At 56.8% G+C, this 22,800-nt stretch overlaps 1 protein-coding gene across 1 annotated transcript in view; it reads right to left on the reverse strand.

Annotated features, from left to right (window-relative positions):
* The window catches only part of CHERP (calcium homeostasis endoplasmic reticulum protein), a 25,059-nt gene extending 3,596 nt beyond the window's left edge, over positions 1 to 21,463 (reverse strand). The window contains exons 1-12 of the mRNA XM_025366153.1: positions 21,371 to 21,463; positions 20,887 to 21,060; positions 13,957 to 14,141; positions 11,555 to 11,692; positions 11,247 to 11,398; positions 9,409 to 9,520; positions 9,225 to 9,314; positions 8,278 to 8,530; positions 7,237 to 7,412; positions 4,399 to 4,834; positions 1,201 to 1,439; positions 2 to 135 (exon numbers count right to left, since the gene is read on the reverse strand). Of these exons, the coding sequence (XP_025221938.1) occupies positions 2 to 135; positions 1,201 to 1,439; positions 4,399 to 4,834; positions 7,237 to 7,412; positions 8,278 to 8,530; positions 9,225 to 9,314; positions 9,409 to 9,520; positions 11,247 to 11,398; positions 11,555 to 11,692; positions 13,957 to 14,141; positions 20,887 to 21,060; positions 21,371 to 21,395 (2,114 nt within the window). The 5' untranslated portion in view covers positions 21,396 to 21,463. The remainder of the gene's footprint in view (position 1; positions 136 to 1,200; positions 1,440 to 4,398; positions 4,835 to 7,236; positions 7,413 to 8,277; positions 8,531 to 9,224; positions 9,315 to 9,408; positions 9,521 to 11,246; positions 11,399 to 11,554; positions 11,693 to 13,956; positions 14,142 to 20,886; positions 21,061 to 21,370) is intronic.
* Positions 21,464 to 22,800: the final 1,337 nt, after the last annotated feature.

Here is a 22,800-nt window from a genome sequence, read left to right on the forward strand (position 1 = left end):
CCTGTTCCTGGGTCTGTCGTGGGATGGGGGGCTGTAGAAGGCCTCCACCGCAGCCAGCAGCCTCTCGCTGGGTGGCATGGGGGGTGGAAGGCGGATGTCTTTAGGGTCCAAAGGCTTGTACTCGTGATCTTCCAGCTAGAGCAGAGAACCCAGCTGTCACCATGCCTGGGCAGAGCCCTCTCAGGCCCACGCAGGGTCTGCAGGGAGTGGGGTCAGGGCAGGGCCCAGGTTCAGTGTCAAGGGTGCCCTGGGCACCAGAGCTCCTCATCGTTCCCTCTTGGGGAACCTACACCAACCATGGTGGGTCACAGCTGCTCTGAGGCGGATGACAATCACAGGGTTCTCTCTTCAGAAAATCACCCACAGGGGACATGGTCTCCAAACTCAGGTGACAGGAATACTCGCTGGTTTATTCACAGGCATGTGGTGGGCCCCTCACGTCACCCTTTGCTCACAATGCCTACCCTGGGCCCCTGCCTCAGAACAGCCTCAGCCCCAGCCCTGGAGCCCACTGGCCTGTCTCCTTCTGCTCCGTCTCTGTCCTCCCATTGAGGCCCTGCCCTGCCTAGTTCGCCTGGGCCCCCCCGCCCGCAGCTCTCCCTGCTGCTCATGGCTCCATGAAGTCCGCCTGGACTTCAGATGGACGGGTCTGAGGGAGGATGGGAAGTGGCAGTGGCTAGCACGCCCTTGGAGCCCCAGAGCCCCAGCCCTGGCCCCTTCTTGCCTCACCTCCTCTTGCCCTATGCTCCGGCCACCCCACACTGGTACCAGCTGCTGCCAGCCCTGCCTGGCTCCTCCAGGACCACACCCCTCCCTGTGTGCTTGGCAGGCACAGCTCACAGGTGGCTCCTTCTAAGACATTCCCTCCATCAGCAACCCTGGGACAAGGTGCTTCTGAGGGCCTGGACCGAGAAGGATGAAGGAAGGAGTCCAGCCTCAGAGCCCAGCCGGCCCTGCAAGGCTGAAGCTCCCCGCAGCGGGAGGGATACGAGGGGCAGGACAGACATGGTGTCGCTCATGGCCACACCATGCAACTCCAGTTCAGACACCTCCCACTGATGGATCAGGGTCCCTAGGGAGTGGGAGATGAGGAAGGGGCGCCCCGGGAGGCACCCGATCCTGTGTGTTCACTTTTCACCAGGAGAAATGGGGGCCAGCATGGTGAGCATGCTCAGCTTGGAGCCCACCGCAGGGCATTACCTTCACGAGGGGGGCCATCAGCCCGGCAGGGAGATCGAAATAGGGCACGTTGGGGACCAGGCTGGGGTCATCGTGGTTGATGTGGGGCGGGCCCTGTCGCCGCATGTGTGGGGGCTGCCCGTTGAAGCCATGGGGGGGAGGGCCGAAGTCGGGGTGCTGGGGTCCAGCCCAGGGCGGGTGCTCGTTGATACCAGGATGAGGCATGCGATGGCCAGGGTGGTGGTGAGGGGGGCCCATTTCTGCAAAACAGAGACTTGTCTCAGGACCACAGGCCAGTCAGGATCTCCTAGGTGACAAGTGCTGGAGGGGAGGGCCTCAGTGAGGGGCCAGGAGGCCAACCCTCCTGGGAGCCTGCCCAGCACCTTCTCTCACTGCTCTAGACCAGGCAGCAAGGCAGGGAGGAGCCAGGCTCTGAGGGGCCTGTCCCGCACCCATAGGCACAGCCGAGAGAGCTTGAGGCTGAGGGAAGAGAACCACAAAACCCCCAAACTGCAATGTGAGGGCTAAGTTGTGACCCTCCGAATCCATACGCTGAAGTCCCAGCCCCCAATAGCTTAGCTCAGGACGGAACTGTATTTGGAGACAGGGCCTTTAAAGACACAAATGAGTTAAAATGAAGCCATGGTGGCCCTAATCCAATGTGACGGGTGCCCTTATAAAGAGAGATTAGGACACAAACATGTAGAGAGAAGACGGTCACCTATGAGCCAAGGAGACAGGCCTCCAAGACACTAACCCGAATCTGCCACACCTTCACCTCAGACCTCCAGCCCTGAGATCCTTAAGACAAATACATTCCAGCTGTTTAAGCCATCCAGGCTGTGGGACTTTATCATGTCAGCCCAAGCCAAAAAGTAAAAGCAATAAATGTGCCCAGCGGTCTCCAAACTGCATTTATTTATTTTTATTTTTTATTTTTTTTTTTTGAGACAGAGTTTTGCTCTGTAGCCCGGGCTGGAGTGCAGTGGCCGGATCTCAGCTCACTGCAAGCTCCGCCTCCCGGGTTCCCGCCATTCTCCTGCCTCAGCCTCCTGAGTAGCTGGGACTACAGGCGCCCGCCACCTCGCCCGGCTAGTTTTTTGTATTTTTAGTAGAGACGGGGTTTCACCGTGTTAGCCAGGATGGTCTCGATCTCCTGACCTCGTGATCCACCCGTCTCGGCCTCCCAAAGTGCTGGGATTACAGGCTTGAGCCACCGCGCCCGGCCCAAACTGCATTTATAATCAGGAATGTATTTAAACATACAATGCTGGGCACAGTGGCTCACGCCTGTAATCCCAGCACTTTGGGAGGCCAAGGCGGGTGGATCACTTGAGGCCCAGAGTTTGAGACCAGCCTGGCCAACATGGCGAAACCCCGTCTACTAAAAATACAAATATTAGCTGGGCATAGTCGCTGGTGCCTGTAATCCCAGCTACTGAGGAGGCTGAGGTGGGAGAATCACTTGAACCTGAAAGGAGGCTGCAGTGAGCCAAGACTGTGCCACTGTACTCCAGCCTGGGTGACAGAGTGAGACTCAGTCTCAAAAAAACAAACAACAACAACAAAAGGCCAAGTGTGGTGGCTCACACCTGTAACCCCAGCACCTTGGGAGGCTGAGGTGGGAGGATCACCTGAGGTCAGGAGTTCGAGACCAGCCAGGCCAACATGGTGAAACCCTGTCTCTACTAAAGATACAAAAAATTAGCCAGGTGTGGTGGTGGGTGCCTGTAATCCCAGCTACTCGGGAGGCTGAGGCAGGAGAATCACTTGAACCTGGGAGGCAGAGGTTGCAATGAGCTGAGATTCCACCACTGCACTCCAGCATGGGCAACAGGGTGACACTCTGTCTCAAAGAAAAGGAAAAAGAAAAAGAAAAAAAAAAAAAAAAAAAAGGAAGCACTAAAAGATTAGAAATAAATTGAATGAAAAAGATACTGGGCATGGTGGCTCACATCTGTGGACCCAGCCACTCCAGAGGCCGAGGTGGGATGACTGAGAGTAGCCTGGCCAACATAGCAAGACCCCATCTCTATTTAAACTAAAAGATCAAAAATTTTTTAAAAAAGAAAACTTTTTTTTTTTTTTGAGACAGGGTCTGTTGCCCAGGGTGGAGTACAGTGGTGCGAGCATAGCTCACTGCAACCTCAGCCTTCTGAACAGCTAGGACCACAGGTACCCGATACCACTCCGAGTGTTGATTTTTTAAACGAACTAATAAAACGGGAAAATTGGGCCGGGCACGGTGGCTCATGCCTGTAATCCCAACACTTTGGGAGGTCGAGACGGGTAGATCATGAGGTCACGAGATTGAGACCATCTTGGCTAACACGGTGAAACCCCGTCTCTACTAAAAACACAAAATAAAATTAGCCAGGCGTGGTGGCGGGCGCCTGTAGTCCCACCTACTTGGGAGGCTGAGGCAGGAGAATGGCGTGAACCCGGGAGGCGGAGCTTGCAGTGAGTCTCTGCCACTGCACTCCAGCCTAGGTAAGGGAGCGAGACTCCGTCTCAAAAGTAAATAAAATAGGCCGGGCGCGGTGGCTCAAGCCTGTAATCCCAGCACTTTGGGAGGCCGAGACGGGCGGATCACGAGGTCAGGAGATCGAGACCATCCTGGCTAACACGGTGAAACCCCGTCTCTACTAAAAAATACAAAAAACTAGCAGGGCGAGGTGGCGGGCGCCTGTAGTCCCAGCTACTCGGGAGGCTGAGGCAGGAGAATGGCGTGAACCCGGAAGGCGGAGCTTGCAGTGAGCTGAGATCCGGCCACTGCACTCCAGCCCGGGCGACAGAGCGAGACTCCGTCTCAAAAAAAAAAAAAGTAAATAAAATAAACAAACAAGTGGGAAAACTGATGCAAAAAGCAAGCAGCAGCAGTAAAAAGAACGAGGCCCCGCCCTGCCCTAGCCACGGCCACCCACAGCGGGAAGCTTTTCCTACTGGATCTGCCTCATCTGCAGACAGTGCACACAGCTCCTGGGGCGGCTGGGAGGAGGGGACGGAGTTGCACCTCTGCAGCCAGCCTGGCCTAATCACGGCGGCAAGGCATAGTCTGTGTCCCCACTTCCTGAGAACCCGGGCCGGGCTCCTCGGACGTTCCATGACCCTGTGCCTGTGTCACTGTGCACTCGGGAGCATGCCAGGACCACAAGCAGTGCTACCAGCCTGCACCGTGGGTGCCTCCGCCAAGCCCTACCCGGGCGCCCGTACACTCACCGGCAGGGAAGTCCCCCTGGGGGTAGTCGAAGCGGTGGGGATAGGGCGGCCGCTCGAAGGGGTGCCGCGGCGGGAAGTCGTCCTGCATGAAGCGGGGCGGGAAGCGGTTGAAGTTGTGGGGGTGTGGAGGCTGGTTGAACTGCGGGTGCTGCTGGTGGGGCGGGAAGGGCCCCCGGAAGTGTGGGGGCCGCTGCATGCGGAAGGGCGGCTCGCGCTGGCCCCCGCCCCAGGGCGGCTGCTCGTGCTGGCTGTTCCAGGGGCCCTCGAACTGGCTGTTCCAGGCCGGGTCAGGCTGGTTGTTCCAGGGCGCGTCGCGCTGGCCGTTCCAGCCAGGGTCACCACGCTGCTCGCCCCACATGCCTTCGTGGCTGTTGTTCCAGGGGGGGCAGTGGGGTGGGCCGCCCTGGTGGTGCGGGTAGGGCGGCTGCTCTGGCGGCTGCAAGGGAAGGGACGGGCGTGAGCCCTGCGTGGTCTGGGCCCAGCGCTTCACAGCATCACAGCGCTGGCTCAGACCATGGAGACGCTGCCCTGGCCATGTCGGGGATCCTCCTAGGCTGATGCCTGCGGCGATGCTGGGCACCAGCCCTCAACCCGGACCACATGCTGCTGCGAAAGGACCAGACCCCCAACCGCTGCACCTGCATCTCAGTCCCGGGGCTGCTTCTGCCGCTGGGGCCTGCTGCACCCCAGCTGCACCCGCATACAGGCCCCGCACGCCAGGAGGCGCTCCCCACTACCACTGCCAGACAAACGCAGCTCCCTCGCCCCTTGGGGGCAATCGCGCGGAGGCACAGACGATATTGCCTCTCAGAGCACCCCAGGCACCCACGGGGTGGGGCTGACTCTGACACCACCTGCCCTGCCTCACTCCCCCTCTCCCCAAAAGCCATCTGCTGGGGTCAGCTCCCAGACACACTGCGGCGCACACATCCTTGTCTCAGCGTCTGCTTCTGAGGACCCTCCACCCAAGCCAGCATCTTCCTGTGGACTGAAGACAGGAGGTTCTTCCCTCACCAGCTCCTGCTCTGGAGACTTAAAGCCAGGAGGGCAAACTCCAGCTTGGGCTGGGGAGGGGAGGCGTGCAGAGGCCAAAGAGAAGGCCCGTGTCTGGGGTCACAGCTGGGTAACTGTGCTGATGACCCCTACTAAGGGGAGGCTGGTCCAGGCCGCCACATTCTCCAGGCTTCCAAGAGAAGCCAGAGGGCCAGATATTAAATATGTTTAATATCTGTTTTTCTTTTTCTTAGTTTGAGACAATCTCGCTCTATTGGACAGGCTGGAGTGCAGTGGCGTGATCTTGGCTCCCTGCAAGCTCTACCTCCCGGGTTCAGGTGATTCTCCTGCCTCAGCCCCTCGAGTAGCTGGGATTACAGAGGCCTGCCACCATGCCTGGCTATTTTTTTAATCTTTAGTAGAGGCGAGGTTTCACCATGTTGGCCAGGCTGGTCTCCAACTCCTGACCTCAAATGATCTGCCCACCTCAGCCTCCCAAACTGCTGGGATTACAGGTGTGAGCCACCACGCCCAGCCTTGTTTTTCTGTTTTAGAGACAGGGTCTCACTCTGTCACCCAGGCTGGAGTGCAGTGGCATGACCATAGCTCAACGAAGCCTGAAGTCCTGGCTGAACCAATCCTGCCTCAGACCGCTGTGTAGCTGGGACTACAAGGGTGCACCACCATGCCAGCTTATTTTTATTCTTTGTAGAGATGGAGTTTTGCTTTGTTGCCCAGGCTGGTCCCAAACTCCAAACTCCTGGCCTCAAGCAATCTTCCTACCTTGAGAAATTACTTCTAAACATGTTAAGACCCCACGTGGCCAAGTCAGGCAGGGCAAGCTGCTGTTTCTCAGTGTGGACTGCAGGACGCACTGCTGGCCTAGCGGGGACCCTCAGTGAGAGGCGTGCCCATTGTCTTGAGCCCAATCCTCCGGTCTGCAAAAAGACTGAGGCTGGAGACACTAAGGGCCTCTGTTTCCACACCCACAAAACAGGGACAAGAACTGCTCTCCCCGCAGAGGGTACCTGCAAAACGGCCACCACCATCTGGCTCCCGGCCAGCACTCGGAGGCGGGAGCTGTCTTTATGGGGGTGTCCAATCTTTAGTGAGGTTCAATTTCATGTCCTGAAGCTGGGGGTGGGAGGCTTAAAGCCACAACCACCAAGTCTCAGTCCAGAGCCAGTCTCCTTGCCATCCTTACACCTGTCCTTGTGGACAGGGAGTCACCTGGAAAGGTCACGCCGCAAAGCCAACCAAGCCCCATGGTCAAGGGGGAAGTCGCGTCTGGGAAGGCCAGGGGCTGTGCCTCAGTGCTCTAAGTGGAACCAGCATGCTCCAGGGCATTTCCCAGCCATGCTGTGCCAGACGAGGTGGCCCCTGCCTTGGCCCAGGGGTATGTGACCCATAGCAAAGCTGCTGAGGTCTCCCAGGGGCAACATGCCTGACATTTCTGACACCTCCTTTCCTTGCAAAAGCACCTTGTTCTTTCCAGGATGACAAAACACTGACCCTCAGCTGGCTGACCCTGTTTCAGAAGGACAGGAAACAGAACACCCTGCCGTGCCTCGCGGCGTTCAACTCCCCTGCACCCGCAGGAAAACGGGGCTCTATACCACACAGAAGCCCCAGCCATCAAAGCTCGGGCAAGGGACATGAAGACCTGTCACTCCACCTGTCCCGGTGCCACAGGAAGACAGGGCTGTCACTAACCCAGCATAAGCTCTGCCACAGAGTATCCCTTGTTTCCCAGTGAGCCACTCAACGCCCACCCCACTGCACAGGGGAGCCCGCCCCGTCAGGCCAAGGGTGCCCATCTGCTCCCACCCCAGGTTCCATCAATACCTGCTGCTGGCCCCAAGGAGCCACGGGGTGAGGCTGGTCAAACCAAGGGGGCTTGTTCGGTGGGATCTGGTCGTGCGGCCCGGGGCCCCGGGGGCCGGCGGCTGCGGGATCCTGGACCCCTCCTGGGGCTTCGTACTCTGAAGAGCCGGGCATCTGGATGGGAGGCTTGCTGTCATCTAAATCCAAGTGACAGGCTGTTAGAGCAGGACTGGCAGCAGGAAGTGCTGTCTCCTCTCCACACTACCCCAGAGCAAACCAGGCTACGACTTTTAGCGCCCAATGGATGACTGCTTCAGGACCCCACTAAAACCATGACCATTACCGGCCTCCAGGAAGGGGACGGGGAAGAGGGGAGGTTTCGACCTTGAACTTGACACACATCTGTCCTTTTCAAAGCTTTACGAGAAACATGCCTCACTTCTGCCCTCTTGGTTTGCTGAAGAATTTCTGTCCACACTGAATGTGATTAGACATTTTTCCTATATCTAATTAAAAGACCATTTCCTCACAATCTCTAATTAAAAGATCATTTTCCCACAACCTGTTATGTTCTATCCTATACAATCCTCATGTTCCTGGAACAAATCTTCTTTGATCAGAATGTAATTTTAAAATCCTTTACTAGATTCTGCTCAGATTTTCCTCAGTTTTTTATGTGTCTTTTTCAGAAGCGACCCTAGACTGCATTTTCTTTTTGAGACAGGGTCTCGCTTTGTTACCCGGGCTGGAGTGCAGTGGTGTAAATACGGCTCACTGCAGCCTCAATCTCATGGGCGATCTGGGTACCTTTCCTCTATTTTTCTCTTCTCTGGGAACAGGAAACAGATCTTTTGCTGTTCAGGAATGGAATAGTTGGAGTTTTACTCTAATATCAGTCACCAGGCTCATGTTTGTAAATGGATGAAAACCTGGGTCTAGGAGCAGGCCTGGGACGATGGAACCAGAGCTGTGTCTGAGGGTGGCAAACTGCTTTCTGACTACACTCAGTGCCCAGCCTCTGGGGACTGCTTCCTGGGGGCGGGTGCTGAGGGAGCCCCATACCGGGCTGGGTGGTGGGCGGGATGGCAGGGGCAGGTGCTGGGGCCGGGGGTGGGGCAGGCGGTGGAGGCGTGGCCTTGACTTCAGCCTCCATCTGCGGCATCTGGAGCTGCTGCTGCTGCTGTTGCTGCTGCTGCTGCTGCTGGGCCAGGCTGGTGACGAACTCCTCGTGCTGCGTCTTGAGGGTCTGGATCTGCTGCTGGAAGGCCAGCTGCACCGGCTGGACCACCGAGGAGTACTCGTTGATGAGGGTGGCCTGGAAGAGAGAAGAGCACCCACTGCTCAGTACACGGCCTTGGGGCTTGCTGTCTGGCGCCAGAGGACAAACGCCTGGAAAGCAGCAGAGCCTGGGGGACCTGGGGCAGGTGGACAGGGAACCGTCATGTGAAACAGCCAACAGTCTGGGCAATCAGAGTGTGTGCTGGGATCTGGCCAGAGATCTGGGGACGAGGATGTTCGCTGCAGCGTGGTTGACAATTCCCTGACCACAGGAACGAGCAATGACAGCTGTGTCCTGTCCGCTGTGTGGCTGCTCAGAGAACGCTGCCCATCAACATTCTGGGACACGCTCACGGGCTCTGCCTCCCACTCGCCATGTGGTTCTCAGCAAGAGGGGCTGCCACAGCCTAAGCCACGTCTGGGCTTCCTCATGCTTCCATCACGCAGGAACATGCCTGACCACCAGAGCAAATGGGCCACATGCAGGGACTCCGAAAGGCCCCCTGGTTCTAGTGTGCCAGGAAAGTCAGGGAGACACACCCAAGGCCTGGGAATGTCACCTGGGACTCTCCAGTCAACACCCACTGGATACTCCTAGCACAAGCAGGGTACATGGGCTCTCCAGCTTCCGGAAAATGCTAGGGTGGCAGCTGCTGTCCCCACACCCCCAAGCCCTCCTGAGGCATCCGCCCCAGCTACAGGGTGAGGCATGGGTGGGCAGGGACACTCACCTGGTACTGACCAAGCCCCAGGGCCGGGCTCTGTAGCTGCTGAATGATGGAGTCATCGAAGTAGCCGTTTTTCTCCCAGAGCTGCAGGAGCTGGGGGTGCGAGGAGAGAGAGGCTGGGTCAGCGGGGAGCGGGAAGGCCTGCATATCCCGGTCTCGGCCAACCCCCGGCCCAGGGCCCACGTACCCGGGCGATCTTCTGCTGCTTATCTTCCTCCACGGCCAGGAAGCTGGTGCAGTAGATGGGCACCACGACTTTCTGCAGGGCGGCCAGCAGCTCCCGGGCCTGCTTGCGCTGGCTGTGAGGGAGAGACTTTCCGCGCGTCAGGGCCCTGGGGCGGGACCCGGCCACGCGCCCGTTACCATCGTGGCTCCAGCCTCAGCGCCCTCTGCCTTCTCGGGAATCGGGTCCCCAACCCGGTCGGGGCAATGGCTGGGCTCCCACGAGACCTGTGCTGGTGCCTGGGCTCGAGGAAGGGGACAGACGGAAAAACAGCAAGCAGGGGAGGGAGAGACTGTGGCCTGGGGCCGTTCTGAGCAAGGCCTTTCAGTCCAGTCCCCTTGAGAGGAAATAACCTTCCCTCCTTCCTTCTTGGGTGGCGCTGTGGATGAAGGGACATGGGGTCCGCAGGAGCCCCTGCCTGTGTGCAATGGGCGGGATGGGACTGCTGTGGAGTGGGGGTCTTGCCCTTGTCACTCGCTATGCACAAGGAAACCTCGGCCCAGGCAAGGCCTCTCGGGAGGAGGAGGGAGGGTACTCAGTCCTTCGGGCACCTAGAACGCTTTAGAAGAGCGACCGGAGGCCCAGTCGGGGGAGGCACTGGGGCCATGTCCTCTCAGGGCAGCGCTGCACTGGACACTGTGCGTAGTGGGCCTGGGAGGCCCCTGCAGCTGCGCAGGGAGATGGTTGCCCCCATGGAGGGACGCGGGACAGGAGGGGAGCAGCTCGAAGTCCCTCAACCCCCAGCTTGCCGCAGGGAGCTCAGGGGAGCAAGGGCCTGGGCTGGGCAGCCGGGAGGACGGACGAGCAGCACATGGCTTCGGACAGAGTGGAGCTAGAGAGGCGCATAGCTGGAGAATGTAGGAAACGGTGCATCCATGCAAGGCGCCCCTGATTCAAAGGCAGGGAGAAGTGGAGGCAGGAGCAGAAGGGCAGAGGTGGTGCGGAGCCGCAGCTCACTTCCCAGCAGGAGAGAAACAGGGACTGAGGTGGGGACAGAAGAGGGACTCAGGCAGTGCTGCATGTGGCAGATGGGGCGAGATGGGTGCTGGCAGCTTGGACCAGCGCAGAGGCGCAGAGGCGCCTGGGCAAGACTGCTGCCTGCTAGGCTCAGTAGCAGTGCTTATCTCTTCCTGTGTGCGCAGGCCTTTGGCCTGGGGTTCCATTGTTTTTTTTTTTTTTTTTTGCTAATTTTTGTGAGAAGGGCCCCAGTGACCCTGTAGAAGGAAATACTCAACCAACCTTGGGGAGGGTGGAGACAGCAACAGTGGGAAGGGGTGAGGGCTGGGTGGGGACAGAGGGTCGGCAGAGGTGTCTCTGTTGAAGTCTGAGAGTCGGATCAGGGCTGGAGAAGGGGACCCCAAAGGAGGGTCCCGATGGCTGAGCAGAGTCAGGTGCACGCGTGTGCACGCGTGCAAATCAGTGATGAGGGCCGGAGACAGACACAGAGGCCAAGGAGGCCGTGGCTGAGAAGGCAATAAGGAGACGCCAAGAAGCTGCCCCAGGAGAGCAAGGAGTGCAGGGGACAGTGGCCCCGAGGAGGCAGCAATGTGACAGGTGAGGCTGGGGTCTAGGGGAGAGGACAGGGCATGCAGCGAAGGTGCAAAGGATGCCTAGACCCTGCAGTTCTGCAGACAGAAGCCTGGCGGCTCACAGAGACCACCCGGCCCGGGCTCCCTGGACAAGTGCCCCCTAGTCTTGGGACAGGCCAAGCCAAGCTACTGATTGGAGCAAGCGGCCACCCAGGAGGGGTTGAGGAGGAGCGCAAGGAAGCGGCGCTTTGGGCACGGGGCAGCAGCGCTCACCAGTGGTGCAGCACGTCGTTGATCAGGTAGATGAGGTGCAGCCGCAGCTCAAAGTGCGCCCCGTCAGCCGTGATGCGGTTCCGGAGGTGGCCGGCCATCAGCTCACAGTGCGGCGGGGACTTGGCATTGCTGAACATCCAGTTCTTCCCGGCCTGCAACGATCGAGCCGATGACAAGTGAGCAGGGTGCTCACGGCGGGAGGGAAAGGTACCTATCGTAACAGCCCTTAGCCCAGACTGGCTGCGGCAGGTCCTGCCTCAGGGCGGGACCAGGGGGAAGCTGCGCTCTGGGAAGCCCCGGCCCCTCACCGAGATGGCGTCCTTGGTGCACGTGTCGATGATGGGCTGCAGCAGGTTGTCAAACTCGTTCATGTCTAGTTGGGTCTCCTCCAGAAGCTTCTGCATCTGCTGTTCCACCGCGTGGGCCACAGCTGCTGTCACTTGCTCCTGGGTGGGGGGTCAGTGGGGCCAAGAGCACATGAGGAGGGACCCGCAGCCCGAGCCCTCCGGCCTGGCCCAGCAGGGGCGGGGTGGGGACCTGGTGGGGATGCCCCGACTCTGGGCTGCTCTGGCCATCAGCTCCCTTGCTTGTCCCCAGCACGAGGAGATTCCGTCTCTCATGCCTGCCATGAATCTGTGACAGTCCCTCCCAGAGTGGGCAGGGCACTGACAGGACATACCAGGAGAGAACACCTGCCCTCCAGGTAGCCAAGGAAAATACGGCAGCCCAGAGGAACAAACAACCTCTGCAAACCAACTTAACAAAAAACAAAGGCGGGGCGCGGTGGCTCATGCCTGTAATCTCAGCACTTTGGGAGGCTGAGGCAGGAGGATCGCTTGAGCCCAGGAGCTCCAGACCACCTGGGCAACATAGCGAGACCTCATCTCTACAACAAATAAAATACAAATTAGTTGAGCATGGTAGCGTGTGCCTGTGTTCCCAACTACTTGGGAGGCTGAGGCGGAAGGATCGCTGGAACCTAGAAGTTCAAAGTTACAGTGAGCTTTGACTGTACCGCGGCACTCCAGCCTGAGTGACACAGCAAGACTTTGTCAACAACAACAACAACAACAACAACAAAAAAAAAAAAAAAAGAAAAAGAAAAGAAAAAGGAGGGATGGTGTGAACAGGCAATAGAGGGAGAGGACACACGCATGGCCTCTAGTGAAACAAAAAGGGAGCAATCTCATTCCTCAATAGGAAACGCAGGTTAAAGTGCAACTGGTAAAAACAGAGCTGCCATGGGGACCAGCAGTCAGTCAGGGCTGGTCAAGGCCAGCCTCCCACTCCATGATGAACTCTGGCAGAAGCTGAGGGTGAGCCTTCTGGCACTTTCTTTTTTTTTGAGACAGAGTCTCGCTCTGTTGCCCAGGCTGGAGTGCAATGGCACAATCTTGGCTCACTGCAACCACCTCTGCCTCCCGTGTTCAAGCAATTCTCCTGCCTCAGTCTCCTGAGTAGCTGGGACTACAGACACCTGTCACTGCGCCCAGCTAATTTTTGTGTTTTTTAGTAGAGATGGGGTTTCACCATATTGGCCAGGCTGGTCTCAAACTCCTGACCTTGTGATCCACCTGCCTTGGCCTCCCAGAGTGCTGGGATTACAGGCTGAGCCACCACATCCAGGTGGAACTTTCTGAGAGCAATATGACAGTGTGATTTTACACCCTGAACCTAGTACAAAGAATGAGGCTGGTGTTTTGGAGGTTTGGTATTCTATTCCTCTCGTTTTTCTGGCAATGCACCTGTATTCTTTTATTTATTTTTCCAAGACTGAGTCTTGCACCTGGGCTAGAGTGCAGTGGTGTGATCTCAGCTCATGCAACCTTTTCCTCCCAGGTTCAAGCAATTCTCCTGCCTCAGCCTCCCAAGTAGCTAGGATTACAGGCATGCACCACCATACCCAGCTAGTTTTTGTATTTTTCGTAGAGACGGGGTTTCATCATGTTGGCCAGGCTAGCCTTGAACTCCTGACCTCATGATCCGCCCATCTCAGCCTCCCAAAGTACTGGGATTACAGGTGTGAGCCACCACGCCCAGCCAATGCACCTGTATTCTATCTGGCAAAAGTTATCAAACTGTTGGACCAGGAAGGACAAAAGGGTCCTTCTGGCCAGGTGGATCACCTGAGGTCAGGAGTTTGAGACCAGCCTGGCCAACCTGGTGAAACCCCATCTCTACTAAAAATACAAAAATTAGGCGGGTGTAGTGGTGCATGCCTGTAATACCAGCTACTCCGGAGGCTGAGGCAGGAAAATCGTTTGAACTCAGGAGGCGGGGGCTGCAGAGAGCCGAGATTGCGCCACTGCACTCCAGCCTGGACGACAGAACAAGACTCCATCTCAAAAACAATAATAATTTAAAAAAAGGGTCCTTCCCCAACCAACAGCTCCAGGTGACCTAGCTACTGTGTGGTGGGGCCAATGGTAGGCACCAGAGACTGTCTAGCCACAGCTGTTAGGGAGCTTCAAGGGGCACACATCTCCCACAGTCCCACTCGGGGGGTCCACCCCAGGGTGATGGGTGCACGCATGTCCACAGGCTTCACTGAGATGAGAAGCAGCCTCCGTGTCTGGCATTAGGGCTGGGGGAGACAGTGGCTGACATGCACCAAGCCCTGGGTGGCAGGGCGGGCCCTGTCCTCACTGACACCTGTTATTCATTCTGGTGAACAGACGCAAAAACAGAGGCACAGGGGAGTTGCCGGTACCTGTCTGAGCGCCAGCAAGTGCTGCTCCTGCTGCTGGAGGTTCCACTGGCTCTGCTGGATGAGCTCGTCCATGGACGGTGCGCCCTGGGCCGGCGGGATGGCTGCGGCGGGGGCCAGCGGGGGCTGTGGCAGGGGCGGCATGGCGGCAGCTGGCTCCAGCTCTGGGGTCTGCTGCTTGCAGATGACTGGAGGGAGAGGAGGGGTGTCCCGTGAGAATGCAGATGGCGGTCTAGGTGTCCCCTTGGCCACCTCTCAGTCACAGGAGCCTCCCTCTCCCCAGGGACTCACCATCCACAAGGGCCTGTGCACAGCCTCGTGCCCACACAAACCCAGCTCCTCCTACTCTTGGGCCCTGCCCTCCCTCTCACAGGATCCCAGCCTCGGCCTTCCATCTTTGGGCTGTCCCCTCCTCGGAGAACCTAGGAAGTCCCCTGGCCACTCTTGCCAGCACCATCCAGTCCTCGCACAGTGTCCTTCCGGCGCAAGTTAAGCCTGAGCCTGCCCACCTCCTCACCCACCTAGGCCCCACTTGGCAGAATCCACGCCTTGGCACCTCTCATCCCCTGACCTCCTCAGGCACTCGCTGGCCTCTGCCACTGTCTCCTAAGCTACCACCCTAAGATGTCGCGGCCACCAGGCCTCTGCACATGTGGCCAGAAAGGCATGAAGCTGCACCTCCCGAACGCACACTGCAGCCTCCCCTACGCCTGCCCTGTCCTTCTACTGACTCTCCTTGCTTTTCCAGCCCTTGGGGACAGAGACTCCTCTGCAATCAGGGGTGCATCAAGTTTGAGGCAGCAGTGAGACACCCATTCTGCTGGCAGAAGCCGGGGTCAGGGTGGGCGCAGGTCCCCACTCTGGTCAGACGGGGCAGGTGGTGAGGTCTCTGAGAAAGGGACCCTGCTCATAAGGAGGCCCTGGACAAGAGGACCCGCTTCTCTCTCCGTCTTGGGGCCGCCTGGTCTGAATGTGACTATGTACCCCTGGAGCCCTCCAGACCCCCACTCCAAGGGGACCAGGACAAAACCAAAGACAAGGGAGGTGGGGTGTCAGGTGGAAGGTGTCGCCCCTCACTGGGTGCTCAAGTCAAGTCTCGGGGCTGACTGTGCCTTCCAGTTTGTGCACCCAAGGGCACCCTATAGGATGACCCCCAACTTCTGCACCGAATTCCACCCCTCCCACCGTCCGAGGGACACTGCTTCATGATATTTCTTCTCTATTTCTCCAACTCCTCCCTCTTTACCTGCCCCCTCCCCAGCAGCATCTAAACACATCGGGCTGGGCGTGGTGGCTCACACCTATAATCCCAGCACTTTGGGAGGCTGAGGCGGGTGGATCACCTGAGGTCAGGAGTTCAAGCCAGCCCAGCCAACATGGGGAAACCCTGTCTCTACTGAAAATTCAAAAAATTAGCCGGGTGTGGTGGCAGGCACCTGTAATCCCAGCTACTTGAGAGCGACTGAGGCAGGAAAATTGCTTGAGCCCACAAGGTGGAGGTTGCAGTGAGCCGAGATGGCGCCACTGCGCTCCAGTGTGGGTGACAGAGGGAGATTCCGTCTCAAAAAAAAAAAGTAAATAAATAAACACATCAGAACATTCTGGGATGGAAACCTCTCCCTTCACCCCACGATCCTCTCTAAACGATTTCTCAGCCAAGACTCACTCCAGATCTTCACCTCCCCTTTATCTCAGCCTGGCGCCTGCCTGCCACTCCCCGTCACCACCCCCCAACCTTCCCCCAGGCAGCTGAGGACACCCTTGCTCAACTCAGCCCCATGGGCCTGTCGCAGATGCTTGCCTCCCTTGGCCTCCATGTGCTGCCCCCTCAGTCCCTTTCTCCCCCTTTACCAACCCCTCTCCTGTCGGACCCTCAGATGCTGGGGTGCGCGGCCTGTGGTCTGAGCCCCGTCCTCCGCTCTATGCAACTCCAGGGAACACGAGCTCTTCATTCCTGCCGCTGTGACTGTCAGCTGCACGCTGTGATTCCTAAATCCATCATTTCCATTCTGGATTCCCTGAGCTTTGGCCCTAACCACCGACTGCACGGCCCACTGTGTTTCCAATGGACCTGCGTTTCCTCTCGCCCCCTACCTACACTGATGTCCCCTCCTGTGCTCCCCGCACCATGGCTGGCACCACTGTCTGCCCAGAAACCCAGGTCGGAAGGTACATGTGCCTCCCACTGACGAGCCACATGGTGTCAAGGCAGCCTCCTAGACATCACTCCAATCAATGTCCCTGCTGTCACCACCATGGATCTGCTGTCACCTGCGTCACCCCAGAGCCAGTCTTCCTGCGTCAGGTCCCACCCCTCTACCTCTTTTCAACATGGCAGTCACGGTACTGCCACTTAAGGAGTGGTCCCCGGGCTACCCAGGGGTAACAGTCGGTTATGGAACCAGGAAGTGAGCATTTCAAAACCTTTCTAGCCACGTGATAGTTCACGGTCCACACTGTTACTGTGCTTTGCAAAAGTTTTGGTCCACAACAGGTTAGAAACTTAAAAAAACAAAAACCAAAATGGTCCTTCACCACAGAGTTCGTGAAGCTCCATTCTAGAACAGCTGAGGCCAGGCTTTAAGGAGCGGGGTGCAGAACTGGCTGTACTGTGGCTAACCCGGCTCTAGAACATGGACCGAAGCCTTCCACGAGTCTCTCTCACGCTTCCAGGATACACTCCTCACCCCTCCCCAAGCCAGGCCCCCGACTCCTCCCCAAGCCAGGCCCCCGACTCCTCCTCAAGCCAGGCCCCCGACTCCTCCCCACGCCAGGCCCCCAACTCTGCACCCCCACCTCTGGTCACTCCAAGAACCCCTCCTACTCTGGGCTTCAGCCACCCTAAGCTCTGGGTCCCCTATTCCCTCCAAGGGCTCCGTCTTCTACCGGGAACACTTTTCTCCCCTTGTTTTCACCTGGCCAACCCCAAGACACCCTTTAGATCTAGCCAAGATATCATCACCCACAGAAAGCACTTCTTGACCAGGTACAATGGCTCACGCCTGTAATCCCAGCACTTTGGAGGCCAAGGTGGGCGGATCGTAAGGTTAAGAGATTGAGACCATCCTGGCCAACGTGGTGAAACCCCGTCTCTACTAAAAATACAAAAATTAGCTGGGTGTGGTGGCAGGCACCTGTAGTCCCAGCTACTCGGGAGGCTGAGGCAGGAGAATCGCTGGAACCTGGTAGGCGGAGGCTGCAGTGAGCCGAGATCGTGCCACTGCGCTCCAGCTTGGCGACAGACCAAGATTCCATCTCCAAAAAAAAAAAAAAAAAAAAAGGCCAGGCGTGGTGGCTCACGCCTGTAATCCCAGCACTTTGGGAGGTCAAGGCGGGCAAATCATGAGGTCAGGTGATCGAGACTATCCTGGCTAACATGGTGAAATCCCGTCTCTACTAAAACTACAAAAATTAGCCAGGCGTGGTGGCTTGCAACTGTAGTCCCAGCTACTCAGGAGGCTGGGGCAGGAGAATGGCTTGAACCTGGGAGGCGGAGGTTGCAGTGAGCTGAGATCATGCCACTGCACTCCAGCCCGGGAGACAGAGCGAGACTCCATCTCAAAAAAAAAAAAAAAAAAAAAAAGACTTAAGTGATGTTAACCTTGAGCACTTGGTTAGGTGGTTGTCTGCCAGGTTTCTCCTGTCAAGTTACTGTTTTCACGTTCCACAATTAGTCACTAGGTCCAGCCAACTCAAGGGGAAGACCACAAAGCTCCATTGTCTGAAGGGGGATGGTAGTATCTATGCATACTATTTGCAATTCTTTTTTAAGATTGGTTTCTTCTCCTTATTTATAGGTGAGCCTTATTAATTACTGGTTTTAATTTTTGAAAAATCAAGTAAGTGCTCACCTTAACAGTGCATATATTAAAAACCAAATAAATATAAGTGCTTCTATGTGTGTTTTGTGAATCCCATCTTGTACACATAAGGTAAGGGAAATGCTAAGATTTGGAAATAGTTCATTTCTACCAAAACTCATGTTGAAATTTGATTTCCGAGCTGGGCATGGTGGTGTGCACCTGTTGTCCCAGCTACTTGGGAGGCTGAGGCCGAAGGATCACTTGAGCCCAGGCGTTCACAGACAGCCTGGGTAACATAGTGAGACCCTATATGATATGGTTGAGGCTGTATCTCAAAAAAAAAAAAAAAAAAAAAAAAAAAAAGGAAAGCACTTATTGGCTTTAATCTTCCTGGGCTGTAATATAAGCACCCTCTCCTTCCCTATAATGGCACCAGCTTTGAAGTGGCCCCCCCGAGAAAGCGAAAGCAGCCCTCAGCTCGGTCACCCAAGCCAAAGCACCGTCTGAGGTGTCTTCCTCCCCTGCTCATTACACCATCAGGTCGTCAATAACCAACTGGCGCCCAGGTTCATGGGTTCTACCCCTTCAGCCCACCTACCCCCCACCCTCCCTCCCTCAGGCTCAACACACTGACTTAATTCAGACCCCACCATCTCTCACCTGAACAACTGCCCTGTTCGCTCCCCTGCAGGCCTCACTACTCCCCAAGCTGGTCCCTCTAGCTTGTCCTACACCACCGGCCACACAACCCAAGCCACTCTGTCCCTTGTTTAAAACTCTTGTGGCTTCCTGCTGCCTTTAGAAACGGTTTTAAACTTGGTGTGCTGGGGCTAAGGGAGGATCGCTCTAGAAATGCATAAGCACATACAATATTTTCCTTACGATTTCAGGCAGCTGATCGCTCCCTGCCACCCCGCCCCCCCATCTCGAACCCAAATAGGCATCAGAAAAATCCCTGGATTGAGTGAGAAAACACAAACTTTTCCCCTGGCATTTAACACTCCAGATCAAACTCTTCCCTCATACAAGCACATTCTTTTCTTAAAGACAGGCCACGTCACCCAGGCTGGAGTGCAGTGGCTATTTACAGGCACGATGCCACTACTGATCAGCACGGGAGTTTCGACCTGCTCCATTTCTGACCTGGGCCAGTTCACCACTGCTTAGACAGTCTAGTGGTCCTCAGCTCCCAGAAGGTCACCATACTAATGCTGAACTTAGTGCAAACACTCAATCGACACAGTGCACTACAGCCCTGAACTCCCGGGCTCAAGCAACTCTCCAGTCTGTCTCCTGAGTAGCTGGGGGCACAGTTGTGTGCCACTGTGCCTGCCAATACGCACACAAACTCTCCCCCTCTCTCAGTCTCTTATTCAAGAAACTGCACCTTTGCAACATCCTACTCTCTCAGCCTTTCAAGTTTTTTTTTTTTCTTTTTTTTGAGACAGAGCCTCACTCAGTCTCGCAGGCTGGAGTGCAGTGGCATGATCTTGGCTCACTGCAACCTCCACCTCCCAGGTTCAAGCGATTCTCCTGCCTCAGTCTCCTGAGTAGCTGGGACTACAGGTGCCCACCATGCCCGGCTAATATTTTTTGTATTTTTAGTGGAGATGGGGTTTTACCGTGTTGGCCAGGTTGGTCTTGAACTCCTGACCTCAAGTAATCTGCCTGAGTCAGACTCCCAAAGTGCTGGGATTTCAGGCACAGGACACTGTGCCTGGCCTCCTTTCAAGCGTTTTTTCTTTCTTTTTTTTTTTTTTTAGATAGAGTCTCACTCTGTCACCCAGGCTGGAGTGCAATGGCGTGGTCTCGGCTCAATGCAACCTTCACCTCCCAGGTTCAAGCAATTCTCCTGCCTCAGCCTCTCCAGTAGCTGGGACTACAGGCGTGTGTCACCACACCCGGCTAATTTTTGTAATTTTAGTAGAGACAGGGTTTCACTATGTTAGCCAGGCTGGTCTCAGACTTCTAACCTCAAGTGATCTGCCCACCTCAGCCTCCCAAAGTGCTGGGATTACAGGCATGAGCCACTACGCCTGGCCACCTTTCAAGCTTTTTCTTTTTCTTTGAGATGGAGTCTCACTCTGTCACCCAGACTGGAGTGCAATAGTGTGGTCTTGGCTCACTGCAACCTCCACCTCCCGGGTTCAAACGATTCTCCCACCTCAGCCTCCCGAGTAGCTGGGACAACAGACGCGGGCCACCACAGCCAGCTAATTTTTGTATTTTTAGTAGAGACAGGGTTTCACTGTGTTGGCCAGGCTAGTCTCAGTCTCCTAACCTCAAGTGATCTGCCTGCCTTGGCCTCCCAAAGCGCTGGGATTACCGTATGAGCCACTACAACCAGCCTCCTTTCAAACTGTTTAATCGAACACCAACTGTGTGTTACATATTAAGGTACAATGACCCAAACAAGGTCTCTCTGCCCTCGGCGAGCATGCAGTTCAGGGGACAACCACCTCTCAATGTCCACCTACCTGGCAAACTCCTAGTTATTCATTCAAACAATCTAGAGACTGGGGGTTGGGTACTGAACATGACAGATGTGATACCTGCCCTGAGCAGCCGCACCACCTGGTGACTATCCATTATTCAAAGGCCACTTCTGCTTCCTAACCTTAACCTTCTTGAGAGCAGGACTGGAATCCCGTTGCTCAACTGAACGAACATTGATAAACATTTGCCAAGAACTAAAACTCAGAGGGATAATTCTTTTTGATCTGTGCTGCAGGCACCTGAAGCGCACAAAAGCCTTGCTGGACCCACAGGGAGACCGCAAAAGGGGCCGGGCAGCGGCTGTCCCATGGGCTCCCATCCGGCCTCTATCACTTCCTCCCTAGAAAACACTAAAACAATCACGCTACTCCTGCTCATCTCCGTCATCAGTCTGAAAAACAGCAGCAAAATCCCTGATCCAGAACCCAGGAGGAGTATCGAAAACCTCGTTGTTTTCCATTACAGTGGCACCCTGCAGCCGCTCTGTGCAAGGCCGTGGGAACAGCGGAACAGGGATCGTGTGGACCGAGCTGCTCCACTCCAGACAGTAAACGACCCCAAAGAAAGAGGTTTGTGGCAGAGTCCGAGAAAGGAAGCGCTCGATGGGGCGGCCTGAGTGCCGGAGGGAACTCACGCTGCTGCTGCTCCAGCGCCAGCTTGCACTTGTAGTAACTGTAGAATTCGCCTCCGAACAGAAACGAGAATTTGGGGTTGTCTTTCTGTTTCTCCATAGTCATCTTCTCAAACTCGGGCCCATTGCGAGCCACGAACTGGGCGAGCTTGTCGATGACATTTCGAAGCTCCTGGTCTGGAGGACGGAGAAAAGGCCACGCGGGGCGTCAGCGACGACCGCCCAAAGCCGGGGAAGTCGGCGCCCCAGCCCCCGTCCGCCGTGCCGGGGACCCCAAGGGGGTGGGCCCCAAAGAGGCCGCCCTTGTACGGGTCCCGATAGGGGCCACACGCTCGCTGGGAATGCGGGGACCCACGGGAGAGGCCGCAGGCGAAGCCGCGAGGCCGAGCCCCGCCCCCTCCCAGACCCGGGGACTCCGGGAGGCGGGGCCGGCCAACAGGAGGTTCCAGGGAGAGAGAAACGGTCTCTCGGTCGGTTTGGGTCTCACCATCTGGGGGCAGCGGCATCTCCATGGCTCCGGCCGCGGGGAACGTCCTCCGGCGCCACACGATCGACCACCAGCGCCGTCTGCAGAAGCCGGCCGGAAGTGGCGCGAGGGAGCCGTTTACGGCGGGCTTCTAGCGCCGCTTCCGCCCGCCACTTACGGCCGTCGCTGGGAAACTACGGAAGTGAGAGCGGGAGGCAGGCGGGAAGAAGCCGCGCGAGGCCTGGCGCGCGGGAGGGGCTGGCGAGGCGCACGCGCAGAAGTTTCTTGACGCTTGGGCAGAGTGGGTCTCCGTCGCGCGGCGCCGCATAAAGGCTGGAACGGCGCGGGTGGCTGTTAGCGGAGACCGGGGGGTAGGGGGCGTGCCCCCTGGTCGGCGTCGCAGCCCGACGGCTGGCCGGTTGCTACCTCCGGGGGACCAGGGGCCTGGGGAGTTCGTGCCTGGGCCAGGGTCACTGTTTCCTTTCGCGGGCACAGTGAGGAGCCTACGAGGTGAGGTGCGTCCGGGTGGATCCCGGGCTGCGGCGACTGTCACATTCTCCCCGGCCGGACCGGAGGTGGAGCAGAACTGGGGGCGACGAGCTTGACAGGGATTGGAGCTGGACGTATTTAGGTTCAAAACATCCTCCTGCTCGCTTTCTTCCTCTCCGCTCTTTGGTCAGGAAGACTTCGGGGCAGGGTACCCCCCAACCCACACTCTCAAATTGCTGGCCTAGAGGGCACAGCGCCTTTCTTTTCTTTTCTTTTTTTTTTTTGAGACGGAGTCTCGCTCTGTCGCCCAGGCTGGAATGCAGTGGCGCGATCTCGGCTCACTGCAAGCTCCGCCTCCCGGGTTTACGCCATTCTCCTGCCTCAGCCTCCCGAGTAGCTGGGACTACAGGCGCCCACCACCGCGCCCGCCTAATTTTTTGAAGTGTTAGTAGAGACAGGGTTTCACCGTGTTAGCCAGGATGGTCTCGATCTCCTGACCTCGTGATCCGCCCGCCTCGGCCTCCCAAAGTGCTGGGATTACAGGCATGAGCCACCGCGCCCGGCCCACAGCGCCTTTCTAAAAGATGCAGTTGGGCTGCTTCTAAAATAATGAAGCCAACCCTTGTTAATTGTGGGGAAAAGATAGCCAGAAGCAGCAAACTTCTGCTGTGGACGTCCGATATAAACTGATCCTCTTGAGATGGATAATGCTTAGTTGGCTATACCTCCCGCCCCCCCCTTTTTTTTCCTTCCTTTTTCCTTTTTTTGCTTTTCTTTTTTCTTGAGACAAGGTCTCGCTCTGTGGCCCACGCTGGAGTGCAGTGTCATGATCATAGCTCACTAGCCCTGAACTCCTGTGCTCAAGTAATCCTCCCGCCTTGGCCTCCCAAAGTGCTAGGATTATGGGCATGAGCTACTTTACCCAGCTTGTTTTTTTTCTGTGCAAATAAATGCACATGTAT

This window comes from Theropithecus gelada, chromosome 19 (assembly GCF_003255815.1).
Source record: "Theropithecus gelada isolate Dixy chromosome 19, Tgel_1.0, whole genome shotgun sequence".
NCBI classification, from domain to species: domain Eukaryota; kingdom Metazoa; phylum Chordata; class Mammalia; order Primates; family Cercopithecidae; genus Theropithecus; species Theropithecus gelada.